This window comes from Pelophylax lessonae (genome assembly GCF_965119305.1).
Source record: "Pelophylax lessonae genome assembly, chromosome: 7".
Taxonomy (NCBI): Eukaryota; Metazoa; Chordata; class Amphibia; order Anura; family Ranidae; genus Pelophylax; species Pelophylax lessonae.
Window position 1 is genome coordinate 249,176,045 of NC_138774.1, and position 23,137 is coordinate 249,199,181.

A 23,137-nucleotide genomic window follows, 5' to 3' on the forward strand; every position below is an offset into this window, starting at 1 on the left:
ATAGAGAGCTGAGAAAAAAAGGCCTTCTGAATCCTGTGCTGTAATGAAAAAGAAAAACAGATGAGCTGCTGTGCTTGTTTTGCTCCTCATCTGTTGTTGTGCTTTAATGAACTGATTTACCATTTGCTGTAAGGAAAATTCAATTACAGACTGAACTGTTGCCCAAGGCAGGGGGGCAGCTTATGCCTAGAAATTCCTTTCTGCTCCTACTGAAACTTGCTTTCAAATGCTCATAAGTCATGCAGAGTGGATTCCTTCAGATCTGTAGAGGGGATCTTTTACCCTTTCTCAAGTTACTGGATTTGCCCAGAGGAAAAAATAAGTTGCTGCTATTTTAGTAGAGTTTCTGCAGATGGAACTCCCCATTATTAACTTACTGGATTTACTCTGTTGTTACTGTTACAATACATTGAATTGAACAATTGTCCAAAACAGAGGGCAAAGTGTATTCTGAATTGTGACAGGGCATGCAAGATATGCATTGCAGGGGAGGATCCCCTGCCCTTGTTTTTGTATTGCTGAATTTAAAACAAAAAAAAAATAGATAGATTTTTTAATTGTTCGCTATTGCATATTTGTTGTATTCTTTTTTTTTTTTTTTAAATATGGAACGCTTCACGAATTTTGCGTGTCTTCCTTGCGCAGGGGCCATGCTAATCTTCTCTGTATCGTTCCAATTGTAGTATATGTGCTGCCGAGGCAAGCACCATTTGTTGTATTCTTAAGGACACTAGACCTATTGGACTTTGGGCTTGTAGAGCCAATAGTCAGGATGTAAAAATGTGTGTTAGACTATTATATATTTCTGCAAGCAATGTTTACCCCTGGCTAGGGAAGAAGTACTGTTGTGCAGGAAATCTATTTGTATAGATATTATAGTTAGAATTTTAGATTAGATAAGATGTATCTCCCTGCTTTATTCCAGGGCTCCGGAAGATAGCTGAGTCAAGATTGCTGCATTTGTCATTACAGATTTATATACATTATTGAAAAGTAGATTCTGTGTGCGTATACTGTATATGCCTACTAGGAGTATAATAGTATTTTTAGACTTCTAAGTGGCAAGGTAGCACAGAAATATTTTGTGGGCTGTAAATATTGTATACTGTATGACTGAATGCTGTTTTATCCTGTTAGTGCAACCTTTTATATGTTCATTAAATGTTTTAAATGGGATTACACTATGGTTGGTTCTTCTGTTCTACTTATGTAATGAGCAATCCGATTGATTGAGCAGAAGGTCGGGCTAAGGAGACTTATCCCTTGTGACAGGCAGGAGCGCCTGGAGTATCATCCATTATCTACACTATTAGTGCGGTTGCTATTGATGTCCCACTATATCTACAAAGGCCCATATTGACCACCTTAATCAGGGTCATAACATCCGATAAGCCCCCCACTATATTGCACGTGGTGGAGTGATCTTTCAAGTGTTTTTCCTGGATGCCTACACACTCTATTTCTTTGGTGATATTTCAATTTATCCATGGACTGTGGCTTTCTATTGATCAGCTATTTGCAACTTCTTCTAATGACTGTCCATGTCATTAGTTGTGAGAAACCTAGACTGTTTCAGTCTACTTATATGCCCTATGCATGTTCTAATTGGTCTACAGCTGGAAGTGAAACATTGTGTTGCTACTGCCTAGTGGAGAGATGCCCCTGCTAATTCTGTGACTTAATTTTCCTGGTCCACAGCTGGGAGTAATAGAGTGTTGCTATCACCTAGAGAAATTGTCTTCTGCAAAATTTGGCCTTTGGCCTTTTGGAGTATCCTATACCCCATTGTCCTCTCCAGTTACAAGTTATTTAGTAATAAACTTTAAAAAAAATTCCTCTTGCCTGATTACTGAGCCAGAGTGAATGGACTTTGGACTTTTGCTTTGTGCCCGGCTGCCTCTGCACTGCTTGAGACAGAACCTAAACTTAAAACTCAACGGCTCCTGCGGGAGCTAGCGCTACATTAGGATATTGGAGCTTCACCTAATGGATCCCTTTACCAACCAATAGGGTTTTTTGCTTAATTTTTTGATTTGTGTACTGTTTTTTTTTTTTTTTAAAAATGTCATGTCATTGATGTGCCTATTAAAGCATTGGTTTAACATATTTAAGTTTAGAATTCATCACATGAATATGTTTCTCTCTGTTTCTTAGGTAGTCCTATGTGGAAAAGTCCAAAGGTGGAAGGCTGTATTCCTTCACCTCGAACCTTTCATACAACATCTGCTTCAATTGGAGACAAACTCTTTGTTTTTGGAGGAGGGGATAAAGGTGCAGATCCTGTTACTGATAAAAACCTTTATATATTTGATGCTGGTAAGATCACTTAATCTTAAAAATGTGTCTCTATTTTTAAAGTATGTCTATAGCTAAAATGTTGGTGTGTTTAGCATGATTATGACCTCTCAGGTTTTTATTATCTTCTGTGTCCCTACTGGAGATATTGACCCTCTCTTCAGGTGACCACAGTCTAAATAGTAGATGCTTACTGCTCTATACTGATAAATACATAAAACCCTTCTTTACACCCTTTTGGGGGACAGTGCAATACCTGGCCATCAATATTATATACACACAAAACAAACAGAATGGAAAGAAATTATAATTTAAGCTGAACTCCACGAAGATATAAAATACATAAATAAATGCAACTTTACTGTATATTCATTAAATAATATTAAATGTATATATATTAAATTCAACTAGTGTAAATATCTCTTGTATGATATCAGATTCTTCTTCCCTGTACAGCAAGGGCAGTAGCCAGTCAAATGTTCTGCATGCAAATGTACCAAAGGGGCATCTGCAGACGTACATAGTGAGAGCTCCAGACTTTGGGCACTCTACATTCACCAAACACCTGAAGTCTCTCCCGCTCCAACCCAATGCCTCCAAGACCCTGGGGGACCATGCTAGTGAGGTCTGCTGAATTTCTTCCCCCTGCTCATGGCGGAGTTACGCTTAGCCTCCGTCCCTAACATTGCGCCACTCTGGGAATCTAGCTGTGCAGACACAACCACTAGACTACTGGTATGGGCAACAGGTAATATCACCCACAATCCCCAGTCCAGCTCACCTCTTCAGAGAGGCATTTCCATCCCTGATCTGCCACCTGCTTCAGCCTCAGCAGCCACTACAGATCTTTATATTGAGTGTTTATATTGATTTTAATTGGATACACTGTATATGCATTAATTTTTTTTCTCTGGGACAAGAAATTAGTTAATAAAGTGCTAGGCTTATGTTTGGTGATTTTGGCAATCTCCAAATATAATTGTTTTAACACCTAGTGGAATACTTAGACCACCTTCTCCTGAGGAAAAACAGCTATCACAGGCCTTGTCTGCCAATGCCCATCAAACTGTTAAGGCTCTGCAGAGTTTGGGTTAGGTCTTGAACCTTCAGAATTCAGCACTGGAACCGACTTGCACAAGACAAACTGCTAACTCTATGCCCACAGGTTCAGACTCTGCAGACAAAAAGCTGGCCAGTCCTTTACCTTTGTCTTAGGGTTTTGGGCTTGATGGTTGCCTCCTTTGAGTCAATTCTGTATGCTCAATTTCACTCCAGACTGTTGAAAATGAACATTTAGGGTGCATGGGCCAAGAAGGCACTTTATCTAGACAATCTGATGCCCAAGACCAAGTTATCCCTGGCCTGGTTGCTCCCATATTTCATCCTTGGAGTTCTTTAATCCTTCGATCTGTCATTTTGGAAGATTCTCATGATGGACACCAACCTGACGAGCTGGGTAGGAGCTCTTGTCTCCCAGTCAACATATTGGAATCCAGTGAAATTTAGTTATCCCTTCAACACTGGACTTCTCGACTGCAGGGTCTCCCAGCCCAGATTCAGTCAGACAGTTCTACAGCAGTGGCATAAGTTAACCATCAGGAAAGAAACCGACAACTCATAGATAGCTCAAAAATAGGCCAACCAGATTATGTCTTGGATGGAATTCACAGTCCAGCACTGTCCATTGTGCACATTTCCGGCATGGAAAAACGACAGGTGGACTTTCTTGTTTGTCAGCATCTGAACTCTGGAAGAACAGTTTTTTCACCCAGACCTATTCTGAGAGCTCTATCACAGGTGGTAACCCTGGACATGGTACGTATGGGCTTTCAGATTCAACTCTATTCAGAACTATAAGTAGGTTTGTCTCCAGGTTCAGGGATTGTTTACTTTGAGGGTCAGCAGCCTGTCAGTCGTGATCTACTAGTTGACTGCAGGCAGGTGACGTGTAGATCGCGATCTTGTCCCTATCTTTCTGACCTCAAACTGGCTGAGCCGGAAAGCAGTGAGCTGCCGGGAAGCTTTTCAAAACCAATCCTAGCCGGCAAAAGCTTTCCTTCCCCTGCAGCACAGTTTTCAGGTGGGATAGCCTGGGTGAGTTCAGGTTCTTGTCTGAATGCGCCTGAACTCATCCCCGGAGTCTACTGTGCTGATCCCCACTGGCCCTCCTCTTCAGTCCAAGGTGCTTGTGGATGGCATGGTCTGGAATGGACGAGAGAGGAGGACCGGATGGGATCATCAGTAGAACAAGATCTGCTTGTTCTACTGAAGAGTGGTGTACCCTCCTGACCCCCCCCTCCCCCAGTGGTGTGCCCCCCTGACCCCTCTGTGGTATGCTCTCCTGACCCCTCTGTACTGTGCCTTCTGGACCCTCCCAGTACCGTGCCCTTTCTGAACCCCCAAGGCTGTGACCTCCTGACTCCCCTGTACATTGCCCTGCTGACCCCTGTCCTGCTCATCCCTGTCCATTGCAATACTTTACCCTATACCCTGCTTTTCATATTACTAACCTATGTACACTGCCCTAGCTACTACTGACCTTTGTACACTGCCCTAGCTACTACTGACCTTTGTACACTGCCCTACCAACTACTGACCTCTGTATATTTACCTACCAACTACTGACCTCTGTAGACAGTCCCTGCATGCTACCGACCTCTGTCCACTGCTTTGCACACTTCTGGCCTCTGTACACTGCCCTATGCACTTCTGACCTATACTGACCCCTGGACACTGCCCTACATAAAACTGACACTGGACAGAACTCAAAGCAGCAAGGCCTAAAACTAGTCGAGCAAGTCAGCCAGCAGTACCACGTGTTTTGCCTTCATGAAGGACTCCTTTATCAGACTTGTGGGGGTGAGCAAATATTCCCCATACATGAAAAAATTGTGAATGAAACCATTCTTAGCAGATAAAACACAGCTAGTTTTACAAAATTTCTGCTAAATCCCTACCTAATATTAAATCTTAACCTGTATGGGGTTAATAAATAACAAATATTTGTAATTTTTACATCTCACCTTTTTGCAACATGGTGAAAATCGAACGTATCCAAAAATGTAAATATCCAAATTTCTCAAAGTCTGAAGGTTTTCATTTTTCCTCTACAATTTTAAGAATTTGTAAAAGACCCCCCCCCCCAAAAGCATATATTTTCTGTAAGCACATGACCTGTACAATAAAAAGAAGGTGTTACTGATTTTAAGGCCCCGCGATATTTGCGCAAATGTTTATCCAAAGTATTCACTAAAACCATTATTAGCAGATACAAACAAAGCAACTTTTACAAAATTCCTGCTACATTTCTACTAAATATAAAAGCTTAACCTTAAAGCTTGAGTTAATAAAGAACAATAATTTGTAAATTTTTAATTGCGCTTTTTGCAAAAATGGATCTGAAAATCTGGAGGTTTTAATTTTTCACTTACAGCTTTCAGAGTTTGTAAAAGACTCCCCAAACCATATTTCTCTTTCATTCATTGACAGACACAGCTCCTGATTCTTCTTAACCATTGGGTTATACCCCCCCCCCCCTCAGTTATAGGCACTCAGTTTTTTTTTCTGCCTATTCAAGATTAAGGACCTAGTTCCTTGCTGGGATCTCAATTTTTTCATTTCATTTCTCCTCTTTTATTATTTTGTTCCTGTGGGAACTACAATCAAGTGCTGGAATGGATGATGAACTGGATAATATAGATCCTTAGGGTACCCCCAGTTCGGCAAGCGAGCGCGTGCAGACCACAGCTCTGCGCTAGTTCAGCTGCGACATAGCCCCACTGGACGGGGGCTGGCCTGCGAGTTAAACATCTTGCAAGGACACATACGAACTGGCTTCGGCCTTAGTCGAATCGTTTCCTTCTGGCCGACAGCACCCACATTACGATGGAGTGGTGTCCTGTCCATAGCGGTGCCCACCCTGTTCCTGGTGTGGTAAGTAGCTGTCTCCCCACTACCCCTGGAGGGTTTTCGGGTGGACGTGGGCCCCTCCCTCAGATGGTCAGACCCCTGGGTTCCCCTCCCTTCCCCCCAGCCCCTCACCCAGTCACTGTGGGTCCCCCCACCCCCCAGATGAGCAGATGAGTTGATGAGATTGCTTTGCCACGTGCTCTTAAGGGGATGGCTGGTTGGAGTTGCTGCTGACCGGGCTGCTGACCAGGTTTTCCTGGTGTGCAACGGGGGGTTGAGCAGGGTTCCCTCCCATCCTGGGAGTTGGTGACTAGGGCAGGGATATCCTCTGGGCTCCCTGCCATGGTTGTTGGGCTGGGGGGAGCAGCCTTTTTTTTTTTACCATCTGGGGGTACACGCCTCATGTGGCCGGATCTGGTAAAAAATGTAGGCCCCAGCTTTGCAACCTACTCGCCGAAACCTATGTGAGGCAACCCCTGTGAGGATGACTGAAGCTACTGCCACCCATTTGGGCATTCGCCTTCTCCTCTGCTGCCCCTGGGTGTTCGGCTCTGCTGGGGCTCATATTGCCGCAGGTGGGCGCCCTCAAAAATTTAGGCTGCAGCTTACTAGGCCATGTAACCAAATCAGGTGTCACCGTTGGGAGGCGGCCCCAGTGCTTGTAGCTGAAGCCCCCACTCTTCCATTGGGCATCTGCTGGACTGATGATCGATGCAATTGGGGCTGGGCCCCCGCAAAAATTTGGGCCGCGGCTTGAGGCCTGCTGGGCCATATGGTCAGCTTGGCACTCCTTCGGACCGGGTGGCGCTGTGGGGGCGCTTCATTTTTAATGACAGTCTTGCCACAATTATTGTGTGGGGCACCGGCCTTGTTTTAACAAGGGTACCCTGCCTGCGCGTCACGGCCTGCGGACCCAGGGGGCTATATCCTATTATGTCCTCTATGGAGGGCTCGGAGGGTGACCCTCTTGTTTTGGCGGGGTCCACTAGGTGGTCTTTTTGTGGACACTTGGCCGGCGTCCCCTTTGCAGGATCGCAGTCGGTGGCCTCCTCTGATTGATATGTTTTCGGGGTGAGCTCAGTTTATAGTGACACTACTGGGTCTGCATCCACACATCCTGAGTGCTCAGATAGAGAAGATGATTCCTCTGCTTCTCAAGCCATGCTTAAATAGGCGCTGGTGGATGCACTGTTGTGTCAGTGCGTGAAACTTTAAAAATGGAGGTGCGACTGATGCTGTGTCAGAGACATTGGTTCCTTTTGGCACCCACAGGCCCTCCAAAGTGGAGAGGGTGTCCCTCTTTCCGCTTACCTTGACAACATTGTCAAAAAAAGTGGGGTTGTCCGAAATGCAGTGGTTGCTAGGCGTTTTTTGCTTGCGGTATCCTTATGGGGATTTACTGCCTAAAAGGTGGACTGTCCCACCTGTACTGGACTGTACTGTTTCAGGTCAAATTGAGTACCTATATCCTGGTTGAGGAGTCCCTTTACAGATCCAGCTAATAAAAGGGCGGATGCTCTGGTTCGCCATATGTGCGCTGTGGTTCGGCAATTAGGCTGGTAATTACTTATGCCCTGGTGTCGCAAACTCTGACCGAGTGGGCTAGGCTTTTATGCCGGGACCTGGAGGGAACATAGCTTCCCCCTGTCTTTGTGAGCTGGCGGACCGGTTGGTCCAGGGGCTAGTTTGTCTGTGATGCCTCTTTTGGATGTTCCCCAGGAAGGAAGTCCAATTCTGGACCTCAAGGCGCTAAGCTGCTTTATGCAAGTACAGAAGTTCCGCATGGACTCCATTCACATGGTAGTGGCGTCCCTACTTCAGGGGGATCCTTGCTTCTTTCAACATCGAGGACGCCTACCTGCGCATTCTAATATGTGCTGGTTGCCAGCACACGAGGAGCATTATCTGTTTGTGGCACTGACCTTTGGTCTCACCTACGCACCTCCGGTCTTTACAGGAGTGTTGGCCCCTGTGCTGGCATTTTCTTTTTAAGTCAGCGGGGGATCGCAGTACTGGGGTACCTGGATGATCTTCTTGTGCGAGTGGAGTCTCCGACTGCTCTGATGGACTACTGGAGATTGCTCTGCAAACTCTGAGGAAGTTCGTTGCGATCCTGAACATTCAGGAGTCTGCTTTTGGTTCTGTCCACATAAAATGGCCTATCTAGGTTTGACTCTGGAGTCTGCCTCAGACAGAGTGTTTCTTCCTTGGGAAAAACTCCAGATATGTAGGAGGCAATTCAGCTTCTGTTGTTCAGCAGACGGTCATCCCTCCGGGCTTGCATGCGTGGGCTAGGTCTGATGGTGTCCACCATCGAGGCGATGTGTTTTCACAGTTCCACACTAGACCTCTGCTAAAGAGATTCTGGTGAAATGGGTCAAGGATCCATGGTCTTTAGAGGTGGCTTCGGTCTCTGGCACTTTGACAGGGAAAATACTTCTCTTCCTGTACTGGACGGTTGTCTCCACAGATGCCAGACTGTCCAGGTGGGGAAGCATTCTCAGCACAGATGAGCTCAAAGGGTCTGGACTCTGGCAGAGCCCAGACTGCCGATTTAGTGTACTGGAACTCTGAGTGATCAAACTTTGTCTGGCTCATTGGTCTTCAGGGGTGTCTGGTACTAATTCGGACAATGCCACAGCCATGGTCTGTCAATCACCAAGGGGGCACAAGAATTGTCCTGGCGGCTCGGTAAGTATCCGGCATTCTAAGGTGGGCTGACTGATTAGTTCCAGCCCTCTCAAACTTCTGCCACGACTCCTGTGCAAGATTCAGGCAGAAGGGATTCCGGTCATTCTAGTGGCTCCAGACTGGTTTCGCCACTTTTGGTATGCAGATCTGGTGCAGCTGGTTGCCGATGCTCCTTGGGGACTTCCTCTCAGGGAGGATCTGCTGTCCCAAGGACCAATCTTCCATCCTGTTTTACAGTTGCTGGCTTTAACGGCTTGGTTGTTGAATGCTAGGTGCTGAAGGGTGGAGGTTTATTTACATCAGCGATTCCTACGCTGTTAAAAGCTTGGAAATCTGCCTCTAGGAACATCTTCCATTGTATGTGGAAGACGTACATTGCGTTGTGTAAGTCTCTTGGGGTTCATCCTTGCTCCTTCTCGGTGGATTGGATCTTAACCTTCCTTCAACGGGGGGTTGAACAAAAATCAAGTACCATCAAGGGCCAGGTATTGGATTTTAGCAGTCTTTTTCCAAAAACCTTTGGCCCCACACTCCCAAGTGCATACCTTTTCTTCATGTCTGACATTTGGTTCCCTCGGTGCTACGACGACCAGGTGGCCTCCTTGCAATACCTGCGTCACTGACTCTGTTGCCACCCTGGAATCTTAATGTGGTGATTTCAGCTGTACTGATGCTTCTCTTTGAAAATATTCGGGAGGTTTCCCTGCTTGCGTTGCCCCAGAAGGTGGCCATCTTTGGTGACTATTACCTCTAACTGACAGCATTATTCTGTTGTTCACCTTATAGTGCTTCACAAGGATAAGGTGGTGCTTTGCCTCTGTCCATCATTCCTTCCTAAGGTGGTCTCTGACTGTCATTTGAATGAAGACATTGTGTTGCCTAAACATCTGAAGGAAATTCCCTGGCATGTCTTGGATGTGGTCTGGGCAATTAAGGTGTGCTTGGCAGCTACAGAGTCTTTTAGGAAGTCAGACTCTCTATTTGCGCTCATGGATGGACCTCCAAAAGGGTTGTGCGCTTCTTCTGCGACCACTTCCAAATGGATCAGACAGACGGTGGTTCAGGCCTATTGCATCAGGGGTCATGTTCCTCCTTTCCCTTTTTAGGCGCACTTTACTAGGGTGCTTAGTGTCTCCTGGGCTTTCCATCTTCAAGCAGTGACGCAGATTTTGCAAGGCGGCCACCTGGTCGTCATTGCACACTTATTACAAAGTTTTTGTAAAGTGGTTGTGTTGGCATCTGCGGATGCTTCTTTTGGCCGCAAGGTTTTGCTGGCTGCTGTTTTAGGGGACCTGGTTCTCTTTGAGGGTGTATAGTTTTTCAGGTGAGCTCCAGTTATTTGTTGTTGAGCTCTATGTTACCTGGTTGGCTATGGTTAGCCTTGGGAGTTTTTCTCTGATGTTTCCCCTCCCCTCATGTTTAGCACTGCTTTGGGACGTCCCAATGGTTAAGCAGAATCAGCTGTGTCCGTCAATGAACGAAAAATGAAATTTGAATTTCTCTAGCGCTCATCGACAGACGTAGTCCTCGGTGATACACCACCTTCGGGTTATGTTACCTCCGCAGGAGCAGGACTAGACAGGAAATTAAAAAGCTCTGGCCACACCCTAGGGGCAGTCCCAGAGGGTATATCCTCTCTCTCTCTGCCTCAGCAAATCAGTTATTTTCTGTCTAGTTAGGAGTAAGGACATAGACACCTTGCTGGGATCTTAGGTCCTGGCAAGAATTTTTTCTTAAAGGATTTTTTTAGACAGCTTTTTTCTCCAGTGTTCCTGTGAGATCTTCAAGCAAGAAAGCTGAACTGGGCGACGGGCTGGATGTTGAGATCCGGTGGTCACCCCAGTTCAGCCTACGAGCGCGTGCAGGCCATAGCTCCGCGCTGGGTCGGCCGCGACAAAGTCCCATTAAAGGACTGTCCACGCGAGTTAAACGTCTCGCCGAAACGCCAAAGACCATGAGTCACGGCGTCCGTATCGGTCGACAGCCCTCCCGCCCCGGTGGAGAGGGGTACTGTCAGGAGTTGGTGCCCGCCTGGTTCCGGTATGGTGAGTAGTATGTTCCCCCTTTTTCCCTGACGGGTTTTGTGGTGAACGCGGGCCCCTCTCTGTATGGTAAGAAAGAGTCCTTTCTATCCTATAACATGTCACTAATCCTCCTACTTTGAGTGTGATTTATGTGTGCAAAAGCCAGGAGGCTTGGCTTGGGAGCTAACAATCTATTGTATACATGTTTTAAAGATGTAATCTGTGGCATTCTGGGAATCTTATGGGTTAAGTATAAGCTACCTACCAGTCAGAAGCCACGGACATGTAGACTGCCTTCCAAATCAGATCTCCAGCTATTAGCAGGCCTCCCGAACGGCCACGCGGTCCGCCAGGGCCGGTACCGCCAACCATGCCATATCCCCATGCAGAGAGAGTGTTGTGTGCCCTGCAGCACACCGCTATTCAGTTTAGGCCGCCGCCATTTTTTTTGCTGGATCGCACGAGCCGCCATTTTGGCGTAGCCTCGTGTCTCCAGCATGGGGGCGGCCATGTTTGAGGTGATCCTACACCTCGTGGAGCTTGGGGGAGGCGCCGGAAGGCGTGCAGAGGGGCGGAGCCGCCTCCTTTCTTCCTGGGCAGCCAGCCAAAAGACTTCCTGTTTGTCAAGACAGCGCTGTAAGCTGTTGCAGTTTAACTCGGAGCATCAAGTGGTGAGCCTGGGGGTCTATCTCTCTCTCTCTCGATCGATAGGGATCCCTAAGCAGGTAACACTAAGGGGCTTTTTTGTGGCGCTGGGGGTCAGAAAAGAAAAAAAAAAAAAAAAGTTTTTTTCTTTACTTTTGAATCATATTATCCAGGAAGTAACTGGAGTTATTATGGACCCTGCCACACATATTCCCCCACCTGTTTCCCTCGAGGGGGCCTCGGGACCCGCCGGTGCACAGAGTATAGAGTCATTTACAGCAATTTTGGAGTCTATGGTGGCTCGGGTGGAGGCGGCCTGTCAGGGACGGGGGTCAAGGAAGCGACCCCCGCCTACCCCTATACCATCTGACACCTCTGACTCAGATTCAGAGATGGTCACGGCAGTTGCAGGTTCCTCTGCAAGGGCTGTTATCCCAGGTAAAGCCCCCTCAGACAGTGAGGAGGACGCTTCTTCTCTTGCTATAATTCAGGAAGAAGCATTGGTGGACGAATCAGATTAAAGGAGAATGGGAGCATTCTAAACGTACCTTTACTATTTCCAAGCGTATTGCTAGACGCTATCCGTTTGAGGAATCCATCATTAAGAAATGGACGGTACCACCAGTCGTGGATCCGCCTATTTCCAGGCTGAATAAAGCCACGGTTATTCCAGTGGAGGACACTTCGTCCTTTAAGGATCCGGTGGATCGAAAGATAGAAGCAGAGTCCCGCACTATCTTTTCTCTGATAGGGTCAGCATTTAGACCAGTAATCGTTATTGGTCTAGTTTCCCAGACACTTACGGAATGGGCGAAAATGGTACGCCAAGATCTTAGGGGAAAAGACATTCCCCAGGAGACATCTGATTTGATGGAACAGATCATACAAGGGCTACGGTTTATCTGTGACGCAGCCTTGGACACTACTCCCCTATTAGGGCATGCATCTAAGTTAGCAGTGATCCTCAGACGTGTGCTGTGGTTAAAATGCTGGTCAGCTGACCTAGGTTCCAAAAAGACCTTGACCAATCTCCCCTTTCAGGGGAATCGTCTATTTGGAGCCAACCTAGATGAAATCATTAAGGATGCCACTGGGGGCAAGAGTACTTTTTTGCCACAGGCTGCAAAAGCTAAGGGACCTCGCAACAAGCGAGGACCTTTCTTTACCGCCCATAAAGGGCGCCCGGCTGGTACTAGCGGGAAAGGCAAGACTCCTCCAGGAGGGTTCAAGAAGGGGACCAACCCAGCCAAACCCGAAGCAAAGGAGTACACAGCCTGAAGGTGCGCCCCCACCCGGTTTCAGGGTGGGGGGACGTTTTCACCGGTATTCAGGACATTAGATCGAGCATCAACCACTACTACCGGTGCGATTCTTCCCTTCCAACATTTAAGTACCACAGGTAGCGGTAGTTACCGTTCCCTGAAAAGATCTTTTCCTTTACCTTTTCCTAAGATTAGTCCCGATACCTCACAGGAATCGGATCTGGTTGACCAGATAGGCCAAGTAGCCTCTAGTCGGGTGACTTCGGTCCCTGAGGTTCAACCAGAAAAGATCACCTTTCCTGATAACTATCAGGTATCTGATAAATGTGTGGGAACAGAAAACGACCAGACTTTCTCGGATGGTCGGGGCCAGATAGCTCTAGGGACGCCTGGTTCAGATCCAATCAGCGCCAGTGGTCCTAGAAATTCTAGGCTGGCCTCCTCAAGCCGGCCTGGCCGACTTGGACATGTTAGTCGCAGACGTTCCGTGGGAACTTCGTCTCAGGGAGTGTCTGTGGTCTCAAGGACCAATTTACCTTCGTGCTTTACAGTCGCTGGTTTTAATGGCCTGGCCATTGAGACCCAAGTACTGAAGGACAGAGGTTTGTCTACTTCAGTCATTCCTACCCTTATTAAAGCAAGGAAAGCGACTTCCAGCAAAGTCTATTATCACACATGGAAGACTTATATTGCGTGGTGCGAATCTTTAGGATTTCCTCCACGTACCTATTCGGTGACTCGTATATTGGCCTTTTTGCAACAAGGGGTTGAGCAGAAGCTAGCCTTGAGCACCATCAAGGGTCAAGTTTCAGCATTAGCAATCTTCTTTCAGAAGCCTTTAGCTACCAAATCCTTGGTGCGGAATTTCATCCAGGGGGTGCGGCACCTGGCTCCTCCAGTCCGCGCGCCCTTACCGCCCTGGGATCTTAATTTGGTTTTGTCGGTTCTACAGAAACCTCCCTTTGAAAACATCAGGGAGATTCCCTTGCTTACTCTATCCCAGAAGGTGGCCTTCTTGGTGGCTATTACTTCTGCTCGCAGGGTGTCAGAACTGGCTGCATTATCATGCCAGTCACCATACCTAGTGATTCATAGGGATAAGGTAGTACTTCATCCTAAGCCATCTTTTCTTCCCAAGGTGGTTTCAGATTTTCATCTGAATGAAGATATTGTACTACCTTCCTTGTGTCCTCAGCCCAAGCATCATCGGGAACATGCGTTGCATTCCTTAGATGTGGTTCGGGCAATCAGGGTATACCTGAAAGCTACGGAATCATTCCGTAAGACGGATTCACTTTTTGTGATCACGGATGGCCCCAGAAAGGGTTTGCCTGCATCTGCCGCGACCATTGCCAAATGGATTAGACAAACGGTGGTACAGGCTTATTCTATTAAGGGTCAGAGTCCTCCGTTCCCTGTTAGGGCGCACTCCACTCGAGCGCTCAGTACTTCCTGGGCCTTTCGCCATCAGGCGTCAGTGGTCCAGGTATGTAAGGCGGCCACCTGGTCGTCGGTACATACCTTTACAAAATTCTATAAAATTGATGTGACGGCATCGGCGGATGCCTCATTTGGCCGCAAGGTTTTGCAGGCCGCAATTTGAGGAGACCGGTGGTCTACCTCGAGGGTTTTTTTCTGTTTGAAAAAAAAAAAAAAAAATTGTTTTCTCTTTTTTTGGTTGAGTCTCATCATTAAGGATGAGCATTGTAAACTTCTAGTTGGCACCGGTTGGGCCTTCTAGATTGGGATTTGATTTCCATTTTCCCACCCCTCAGTTGTGATACTGCTCTGGGACGTCCCGAAGGTGGTGTATCACCGAGGACTACGTCTGTCGATGAGCGCTAGAGAAAAATGGATTTTTGTAAAATCTTACCGTAAAATCCTTTTCTCTTAGCTCATCGACAGACGTAGTCCCCGCCCCTCTGTTTTGGAGTTGGGTTGGGTTAAATTCTCTAAGCACTGCTTTTTCACATAACTGATTTGCTGAGGCAGAGAGAGAGAGGATATACCCTCTGGGACTGCCCCTAGGGTGTGGCCAGAGCTTTTTAATTTCCTGTCTAGTCCTGCTCCTGCGGAGGTAACATAACCCGAAGGTGGTGTATCACCGAGGACTACGTCTGTCGATGAGCTAAGAGAAAAGGATTTTACGGTAAGATTTTACAAAAATCCATTTTTTTTGACTTACCGTAAAATCCATTTCTCTGATGTTCATTGACGGACACAGCACCCACCCCTTTGTGGAGTTGGCTTTCTTCTGACACTGCTTGTACCCCCTGGGACTGCCCATAGAAGTAGTCAAGCTTTTGCCTAGTGTTTTACTCCTGTAGGGTGCAGTATAACCCAATGGTTAGGAAGAATCAGGAGCTGTGTCCATCAATGAACATAAGAGAAATGGATTTTAGGGTAAGTCAAAAATCTCATTATTTTCTGAAAGCACATGACCATTGGAAAAAACAAGGTGCTACTGATTTTTAAGGCCCACGATTTTTGTGCAAATATTTTATCAAATCGCTATTTTCATAAAAAAAAAAAAAAAAACACCAAAATCCTTATTTGCACACAGAAATACAATATATCTTACGTTATCCCTGCTAATTTTTTTTACTAAGGCCTCATTTGGTGGGGTGTGCTAAAGCATGTGCCTGTTTAGTTAACCTTTGTAAAAAAATGCTTGAAGGTGATTGGCTGCCATGAACAAACTGCTCCAGTCATTGTAAAATCCTCACTCGGGTTGTGTGTTTTCCATGATTGGGGTGCACTGCTGTATATTGTGCGTGTACACACAGGCTGACAGGCGAGGGCAGGAGGCCCAGTGCTCGCTGTGCATCCCGCATTTCCCAGCTCCTGTCCCGCCCAGCACAGGAATGGCTGCTTCGTAACACTCCAAAAGTCTGCAGAAAAGTTCAGTAAAAAGCTGTCAGATGTTGTCAGATTGTTTCCCCGAAGTGAGGTTTAGGGGTGCCGCTGTAATGGGTTTGGGGTGTCCCCCAGGAGATCTCCAGGCCCTCCCACCTCTCCCTGATGGACACACTGGACTCCCTTGTCTGTTAGTTGGGGTCGCTTTTGCCTGCCCCAGTATGTCCTCTGGTGGACTCAGCACTGGCGCAGGGATGCACCTTCACCCTGCTGGAGCCTCGCTCCCAATTGGCCCCCAGGGGCTAATACACAGGGGCCAGAATAATTGAAAGGTGTGCAATTTTAGCATGGTGCTCTTCGGGGCTCTCCTGTGGGCTGTGGGGAGTCTCAGGTCTGTGAGACTGGGAAGGGGCCAAGCTGACAGTGGCTACGGCTAGGGGCTGGAACGGCAACCTCGGGCTCATCAGGGAATGGACTCTTTGTGCATTCCAAGAATCACAGATAGTTTATGCGCCATGTCTGCCTCTTCCCACCCGCAGCCAGCACTTTTCAGCTCCATCTGTCCTTACCAAATATAAGGCAGGAACCGGTGGGAGGGGACAGCAGGGGGAGGGAAGGCTCAGAGGAGAATAGTGTTTTTTGAGTGTTCGGAAGTATCGAATGTTGGGGCATAGGTTGGGATTTTGAGTTTTTTTGAGTTTTTTGAGTGTTGCTGAGCATCAGAGAGACAGCTGAGGCAGAGACTTCTTCCAGGGGAAGAAAGCTATTTAACAGAGGGAAAAAACAAAGCATTCGGAGGAGATAAGACGAGTGACTTTTATCTGAGATAGGTGCAAACGCCACACACTGACTTGGCTACATGTTGAAGGACTGTCTGCTCTGCAGCCTACTATAGCGGCTGGGGGGGGGGCACACAGGGGGGGCAAAGAATAACCTAGGAGGGGGGTAATTGCCCCCCTGTAGCGACGCCACTGTGTCCCCTAATGAAAAATACAGAAAACAGGTTATTTTTACTTATCATAAAATCCTTTTCTTGGAATTCTTAAAACGGAGTGCCACTCAAAAGTCGAACTTCCGCTTTAAGGCCTCCTGAACCCCCTGACATGCCACATTTGGCATGTCATTTTTTTTGGGGGGGGGGGGTGGGTTCCTAGTTCTCCTCTCTCCCTCCCTTCCTGCAAACATGTCACAGGTTCTATAAGATTGCCCGTCCACTCAGGACGCGCAGCGCGACTCGCACCTGGCTGCGAAGCCGCAAGCTGTCGCAGCCGGGTGAAGAGGGAGAGAACTGAAGCTCCTGCCGGGCTCATGGCTGGACCCTGGAACAGGTGAGTGTGTGTTTATTAAAAGTCAGCAGCTACACTTTTTGTAGCTGCTGACTTTTAATAAACACAAAAACCAGTGGAACTCCTCTTTAATGTACACAGGTCCCACCCTCTATCTTTAGAATCCAGTCCTACTACTGCTTTTCCACAGAACTAGAGCGTGTTGAAAGTGGGAGGGATTATTTCTTGCCGGCTAACAGCTTGTCTGCCACTGTCCAATCTCCTGTAGGAGATAGTATAACCCACTTGCTTCCGAATTAAAGCTGAATTCCAAGAATTCAGCCACTTTGTAAAAGGTGTAGTCAAACTGATTTAGGTTCAAGGAGGTAGGTGACATCTCCAGAACTTATTTCTATTATTGATATCGGACTGTGTTTTGGCTCTGCTGAAGCATACACGGACACTCAGGGCTGTGAGACATGCACACAGGACAGCAATGCCTGCCCCTCCCCTCTGCTGCCCATTCAGAGAAGCCTTTGTATTTTGTGAATGCATTCTGAAATCTCTCCAAGGGCACACGGACAGCAATAAACAAAAACTGAACATTTTGGCTAGAGATGTACTTTATTTTTAATTACCTGCTACAGCTTTGGTATTCATGCTTTTTACATAATAATATGTTTTTATGTAAATATTTCTTATAGCGAATTTGACATGGACAATGCCTAAAACATCTGGGGTTTCACCAAAGCCACGTCATGGTCACGTCATAGTCGCTGTAGGAACCAAGCTTTTTGTTCATGGTGGGATGGCAGGCAAAACCTTTTATGGTGATTTGTATTGCATTGACACAGGTAAACAGATTTTTTGATTTTAATGCATTTTATTAAAGACGATCTATGAAAAAATTAAAGGTTAGCAGCAGAGTCAAATACTGTGATTACCACAATAACTGTAAATTATTAAAAATAAGAGATGCCAGTCCATGGATCCAGCGCTGTTCTCAACCAGGCGGATCTTCCCCAGTCTTCGGGTCCCATCTTTAGCTGGCTGTGACTTACTGCTGGCTCACAGCTAGCTCCCCACCGCACATACACAAGATGTCCTGCACTTTCTGAAAGGTCCCACAACCTCCTTGGACATGTGATGTGTCTCAGAAGGTTGCAGACAGGGAGGGGGGGCTCAACTTCTGCTCACCTAGGCATTAGTGGCAGATGAGAGAGGGAGAAAGTGAAATGGAACTTCAATAGTAATTTTAGGTGAAATTCAGCTTTTGGGCCTTGCAATGAATACCTTTCAAGTCTCATGAATGCATTTATTTTATTCATTGTCCACTAAGGTATTAGTAATCTCTGCCTTTTAGTGGATTCTCCACAGGTGTATATGGAGCATTAACACAATAATGAACTATCGGCTCAGGCAATAACACTAAAGTAAATAGCATTGCAAGCTGAACACTAAGAAAGGGACATCACAAGCCCAAAACGGATACCATAAATCAATATACAGTGCAGCGCAAGAAATAATAATGTCTATAATACACATATGCCACATCAGACACAAGTACCAGTGAAGCCCAAAAGTCCCTTGATAAACAGGTATGATTTCAATATCAAGTGAGAGAGAGGATGTGAGAAGTCCCTTCACACATAGGCAATACAATGCGCTCACCTCACTGTAAGACCCCTGTTTTACCAGAAGGTCATACACACTTTTGTTCCACCAAAAGGAAACGTAGGAGGTATAAATGTGGAAGATGCTCTCCAGCGCTCCACCAGCTCCCAGCCTTTTAGAGCAGAAGTCTCATGTATACTCAGAACAATGTTGCTTCCCGTTTTCTCGGCGGAGTTTGGGGAGTAGAATATCCCTTTTCCAGCCATTAAATATAAACAAAAAAATCGAAGTGCATTCTGTTTCTAAAATCTAAAATGTATTAATAAAATTCACACTCACAGGAATATTTTTTGATATAAAGCAGTCCGGTCTAATCATAGATGATACAGCTCCGATCCTCAACCAGTTTCAAGAGACAGCAGCGGGTGAAGACATTAATGTGAGGCTCCTCCCCCCGTATACATTACGTTCTACGGGACTTCGTCAGCAGGGATGGAGCCATATCATCACCCTATCATATATATATCAGACGCTGCCATAGAAACCCCATTGGCTTCAATGACCAGCTCCCATGGTGGATATTAAACCTGGTACAGCCTACAGAGGAGATTTCTAGTAGACGAATGGTTTGGCAGGTGATAATATCTCTAATCTGATGTTTTTTCCTGGTTACAGAGGCCGTAAATTCTTTACGCTTTTTCAGGTTGCACTTAAGAGTTTTTGCAGGCTGGGCAGCATCCACATGCAAAGAAGCCTTATAGTTTGGTTCATATATAGAAAGGCCCCCACTTTAAGGGATAGGATTGCTCCAGGTGTTGTGGATCCTATAGTACTTACTCTCCTTCTGTACTATAGGATCCACAACACCTGGAGCAATCCTATCCCTTAAAGTGGGGGCCTTTCTATATATGAACCAAGGGCGGGCAGGCAGAACTAAACCTAGAACCCTATCTCTCAGCAATTTTCCCCGATGTTTTGCAACAATCCTATCAATGTATATATTCAATCGCATATATATTCCTCGCGCCTAGGAGTGCCTAATAAAAATAGGTAATGTGGCTACTAAATAAAAATTAATTGTTTTGGGTGAGCAGCTGCTATAAAGTGCAAAGTGAATGTATAGGAAATCCCAAACTAGATGAGATAATATAGCGCTTGCTGGTGTATGCAGGGGGCTGTAGAAGTAAATTTACAATATAATAGTACTATCCTAAAAACTCTAAAATTCTAAAAAGACTGTACCCTTAAAACATAAATATCATATAAGTAAATCTAATCAAATATAATCAACAATGTGCCAAAATCAAGTCCAACAAATCACAGTAGAGATAAAGTGCTGAGTGAAATTCAAAAATAATTCATAAGTGACTCAGTGATGGGTATTCCAAAAAAGTGCAAAAAAGTGCAAGTGCTTGGTGCTGGATCCTCCAATGGACCAGGAAATCCAATCATGCAGATGGTAAAGGGTAATGCCCCCGTACACACGTGCAGATCGTCGGCCGAACGATCGGCCGTTTTTTGTCCCCGGGCTGTCGTGTCTGTTGAAAAGTGCAAAAGACTGCACAAGAATTTTGTCCGCCGACTGCAGAAGTGATGTCATGTGATGGTTAACTTTCCCTGTGTTTTTTCTTTTCTGAGCATGCCCAGTCTTGCAAATCTGCTGTCTGTCGGCCGAATTCTGTATTGACTGGCGAACAATCGGCCGCTCTGGTGTCGGCATACAAAAATTTTAATGCTTGCACGACAGATTCTTTTCGGCCGAAAGTGCGCTGTCGGCTGTCGGAAGCATCATACTAACAAGCCGAAAATCGGCCGATCGGTCGTCAGCCGAAAATCGGCCGATCGGTCGAATCTTTTCGGCTGGCAATCTGCACGTGTGTACGGGCCTTTAGATGTAAACTCACCAGATAAGGTGGGTCTCAACTGCCTTACGGCAAAGAGACCGATAACGCTTTAGTGACCCTCCAGGTCAGAACGATGGTGACTGCTGGGCTCCTATCCCTCTCGGCCGGAATCGCCCGGGTGGGGTAAAAGGGTTCCTCACGGTCCGCCAAATAAAATTCAGGGAACAAAAAGGACAGGCTCCGGATGATGCAGTACCATTAAAATAGGTTTATTTCAGTTTAAAAGCTTCACAAATGATAAAAAATGCTGTGCAGAGCCCGTTTGTGACTGTCTGTAGTGTGGAGAGCGGCTTGCGTTCCAAGCTGACTTCAGCCCGGAAGTCAGCTTGGAACGCAAGCCGCTCTCCACGCTACAGACAGTCCCAAACGGGCTCTGCACAGCGTTTTTTATCATTTGTGAAGCTTTTAAACTTAAATAAACCTATTTTAATGGTACTGCACCATCCGGAGCCTCTCCTTTTTTGTTCCCTGAATTTTATTTGGCGGACCGTGAGGAACCCTTTTACCCCACCCGGGGGATTCCGGCCGAGAGGGATAGGAGCCCAGCAGTCACCATCGTTCTGACCTGGAGGGTCACTAAAGCGTTATCGGTCTCTTTGCCGTAAGGCGGTTGAGACCCACCTTATCTGGTGAGTTTACATCTTACCCTTTACCATCTGCATGATTGGATTTCCTGGTCCATTGGAGGATCCAGCACCAAGCACTTGCACTTTTTTGCACTTTTTTGGAATACCCATCACTGAGTCACTTATGAACTATTTTTGAATTTCACTCAGCACTTTATCTCTACTTTGATTTGTTGGACTTGATTTTGGCACATTATTGATTATATTTGATTATATTTACTTATATGATATTTATGTTTTAAGGGTACAGTCTTTTTAGAATTTGAGAGTTTTTAGGATAGTACTATTATATTGTAAATTTACTCCTACGGCCCCCTGCATACACCAGCAAGCGCTATATTATCTCATCTAGTTTGGGATTTCCTAAACAATCCTATCAACCTTTTTATACTGAACATTGTAATCCAGGATAATCCTAAATTCATGTTTATTATCCCTTATTCTCTTGTGGCCAGAGACAAGAGCCGCCCTATCAAGTTGCTTAACCTTCTCTATCTCTTCCTGTAGGTCTTCTCTCTGATATCCCTTCTGCAGGAATACTGTATATATGGAGCATTAAGTGTAGGATATAAAAACTGAGCTCAGTATGTGTCTGAGGTCTGCCAGGTTCTAGAGATGCAAAGAGCCAAGTCGGGATTAAACCCTGCCTCACTTTACGTTTCTCTGTAGAATGCTTTCTGTTTATTTTATTTTTTTATGCATTCTTTATTTAGAAAAGGGTTTTACAAAAGAAATACAAAACATAAGTAACAAGACAGAATTTTCAGCTACATGTATACAACACGTCAAGATTATCACAAAAAACAACCTTGTATATAACATAGGGGATCTGTGCCATGATAGCATACCTCCCAGGCTCCCTAGGGGAGCACATGGGAACGAATGCTAGACTAAAGTTTGAGTCAGCCACAGGCGTGTACGTCTTTGGAAAGGATGTGTTGTTACCAGAAACAAAATAATCGAGCCCCCCCCATTGACAAAACCAGTATAATATACTGTAATCTACAGTAGGCATATCGCAGTCTGTATGTAGTGTTTGGATATGAAGGTTAGGGGCGCAAAAGAAAAAAAGGTAGAAAAGGGGAGAAGTGAAAAGGGGGATAAGAAATTGTGTCGGACAGTGGGAACACTAAATTTGAGATCGGCACTACACATCCTGTTGATTTTCTGCATATGGTCTGGGATTGTGATAGGCCTTTTTGGTCCCAGAATATTGCCTTTATTTTATCCACATTTGATCTCCCCAATATTTGTAATCCCAAATGGTGGTTATTGGGCGCCTTTGAAGATTTGGATCTTAGTGCCACACAAAAAACACTTTCTACTAATTCATCTATATTATGCCAGGAAAATAGTGGCACTCCAATGGATACACAAAGAATCCCTCCATATTACTATATGTAAGAGATTAATCAAAATTTACCTCTATAAAAACTAACCGATGAGACTAGAGGGTGTCCAATAATTTTTTGATTACTGACCCACCACCTCAGAAAATGCTTGCCTTTTATGATGTTCCAACATATACACTGAGTAAAAATCACAAGATACAGGTATAGTTTGTTCTATAATGTTGTTTTTTTTTTTTTTTTTTTTTTTTTTTCATTTGGTTTAGATGGCAGGTGAAAACAGTCATGACCTGGCAAGTCCTTTCCTAATTTTATATGATGCTACCTTGGTTTTGTTTTCCTCATTAGTTCTGGTGTAGGATTGTTCTTTTACATATACAGTGGGGCAAACAAGTATTTGATACACTGCCGATTTTGCAGGTTTTCCTACTTACAAAGCATGTAGAGGTCTGTAATTTTTATCATAGGTACTCTTCAACTGTGAGAGACTGAATCTAAAACAAAAATCCAGAAAATCACTTTGTATGATTTTTAAGTAATTAATTTGCATTTTATTTCATGACATAAGTATTTGATACATCCGAAAAGCAGAACTTAATATTTGGTACAGAAACCTTTGTTTGCAATTACAGAAATCATACGTTTCCTGTAGTTCTTGACCAGGTTTTTACACACTGCAGCATTCGTCCATACAGAG

At 45.5% G+C, this 23,137-nt stretch overlaps 1 protein-coding gene across 2 annotated transcripts in view; it reads left to right on the plus strand.

The window, feature by feature from the left end:
- Positions 1–23,137, plus strand: part of RABEPK (Rab9 effector protein with kelch motifs) — a 222,849-nt gene that overhangs the window by 123,641 nt on the left and 76,071 nt on the right. Inside the window, exons 5-6 of one of the 2 annotated variants that reach the window (XM_082264338.1) lie at positions 2,155–2,316; positions 17,652–17,801. In XM_082264338.1, the coding sequence (XP_082120464.1) occupies positions 2,155–2,316; positions 17,652–17,801 (312 nt within the window). The remainder of the gene's footprint in view (positions 1–2,154; positions 2,317–17,651; positions 17,802–23,137) is intronic. The other variant, XM_082264339.1, reaches the window with a different exon arrangement.